At 30.9% G+C, this 2,035-nt stretch overlaps 1 protein-coding gene across 1 annotated transcript in view; it reads right to left on the bottom strand.

The window, feature by feature from the left end:
- Nucleotides 1-1,921, bottom strand: part of SESTD1 (SEC14 and spectrin domains 1) — a 42,145-nt gene extending 40,224 nt beyond the window's left edge. Inside the window, exons 1-2 of the mRNA XM_008567050.1 lie at nt 1,812-1,921; nt 912-1,009 (exon numbers count right to left, since the gene is read on the bottom strand). Of these exons, the coding sequence (XP_008565272.1) occupies nt 912-1,009; nt 1,812-1,835 (122 nt within the window). The 5' untranslated portion in view covers nt 1,836-1,921. The remainder of the gene's footprint in view (nt 1-911; nt 1,010-1,811) is intronic.
- Nucleotides 1,922-2,035: the final 114 nt, after the last annotated feature.

The raw sequence follows: 2,035 nt of genomic DNA on the forward strand, positions 1-2,035 counted from the left end.
GCGCTCCCAAGCGGCGCACTGTAGCTGTGCGCCACCGGGCCGGCCCAGATTTTGACTTTTTTAAAATCAAAATATGGTTTAATACTATGATTTTACATGTCTCTTTATCTCAGTTAATTGATATGTGAATATATTTGAATTCATGGAATAACAAGACACATTTTTTCAAGATCCTACTGTATTTTCAAGGTCAGAATTAAAGGAGATAGGGAAGAATCACTGCTGATTGTTTCAAATTTCCTAATGAAAAATTACTGTTCTGGTGACCAGTAATAATCAAGAATTAATGGGCTTCCTGAAGTGCTTTTTACCTGGGGAGAAGGACTTGAACTACCAACAGAAAAATGAAAATTGACAAGGTTAAAAAGTTCAAAAGAAATTTGTTAAAATGATAAATCTAGGTAGTTATATATACATAATACAACTCAACTATTACTTCATCCAGTGTCATAAAACATTAAATTTCCCAAGTTGAATTCACAAATATTTTACAAGGACAGCTTGTAGAGGAAGTTCTACAAGGTAGGCATTTAAGTGCTAATGAATTTAAATAAGATTATAATAATTTATATTTCAAGCTGCAACCTTTTTCATATTCTTTACCAGCAAAGAGTAAAATTCTAAAAAGGCAGAAAATTGTTTCATTCTGAAAATATGTTCTTGGAATAGAACACTTTACAGTGTCAGAAAGAGGTAAACACATTACTATTCATTAAAAAAAAGGATTTTGTAAAGAAACTGATTCAAATCAATACATTTTATATGTAAAGCAAATTCTCATGAATACTACAAGTCAATTTTGAGTGAATGGAGATTTGTTTACTGTGGTTCTTTTAGCTTGCATTAACCACAGAGGTATCAGATTAATCATAGCTTTGCAAGGATATAATTGTATGCCACTAGCCACCTACCTTTCATTCTCTTGCTGATTTCCTTTATCACTTCCATTGTTAATCAAGGCAAGTTCATCTAATAATGATGTAGATTCCTTTGTAAACTTTTCAAAAACCTACAATATAAGATTTTATTAACATACTAAGAATAATCTTAAAAATTAATATAAGGATTTTCAATGAGCAATAGAATTAGCCAGCCAGGATTCCCTTTTCTTCCCTGGAAGTCACTTAGTGCAATTCAACCACGAGAGCACAAAGTACACAAGAGAAGACAAAACTGTTTCCTAAAATAATGAACGGTTTCAATGTATAAGAAATTTTAAAAATTTAAATACATTAAGAAATTATTTTCATTCTCCATTCAGACATGTTTATTTTTATTCCTATGTTTCTTTGAAAAACATGTGCATTAATAACAGCTGTAACTGCATAAATGTTTAGACTAGTTCTAAGCCTCTAATTCAAGTTATAGAACATTTATGTTATTCTATCACCAATCCATATTACAACTTTCACTAATTCTACTAATGACAATAGTAACAGCTAACACTTGTATAGTGCTATTATATCATGTCAGGTGCTTTGTATGTACATTCATTTCACCTTACCCACAATGCCACAAGGTAGGTACTATTATTGTTATCATATTAGAGATGTGGAAACCAAGGTAAGGAGAAATTAAATACATTGCTGAAAGTCATATACCTAGCAACTAGCATCAGGATTCTCATCAAGTAAGTCTGGCCCAGAATATTTGTCCTTAAACATTGTGCTATAATATAATGTGGCATGTACTGTATTTCTCTATTTTTATAAAAAGGAAAACAATCCCCATTTTCAGTTCATTAAAGAGATAACATTATTAAAATATGTCTTATCAATATGCAATAATATTTTATCTCATAATATACCAACCAGCCTCTTATTTAACCAGTCCATGTGATCATAGGTGAGACTCCCACCAAAATCCTCTGTTAACTGGCATGGTTCTATATAACGAGTCAACTTATTGGCAGACACTAAAATAACCTATAAAGGGAAAAAGAAAAGAAACATTTTAGTAAACCACTATTAAAGTCCATGAATTAGGTTAAGGTGTGCAATATTTTCCCAAAATAATGACACATTATCATTTATTT

This window comes from Galeopterus variegatus, unplaced genomic scaffold (genome assembly GCF_000696425.1).
Source record: "Galeopterus variegatus unplaced genomic scaffold, G_variegatus-3.0.2 Scaffold287, whole genome shotgun sequence".
NCBI lineage: Eukaryota > Metazoa > Chordata > Mammalia > Dermoptera > Cynocephalidae > Galeopterus > Galeopterus variegatus.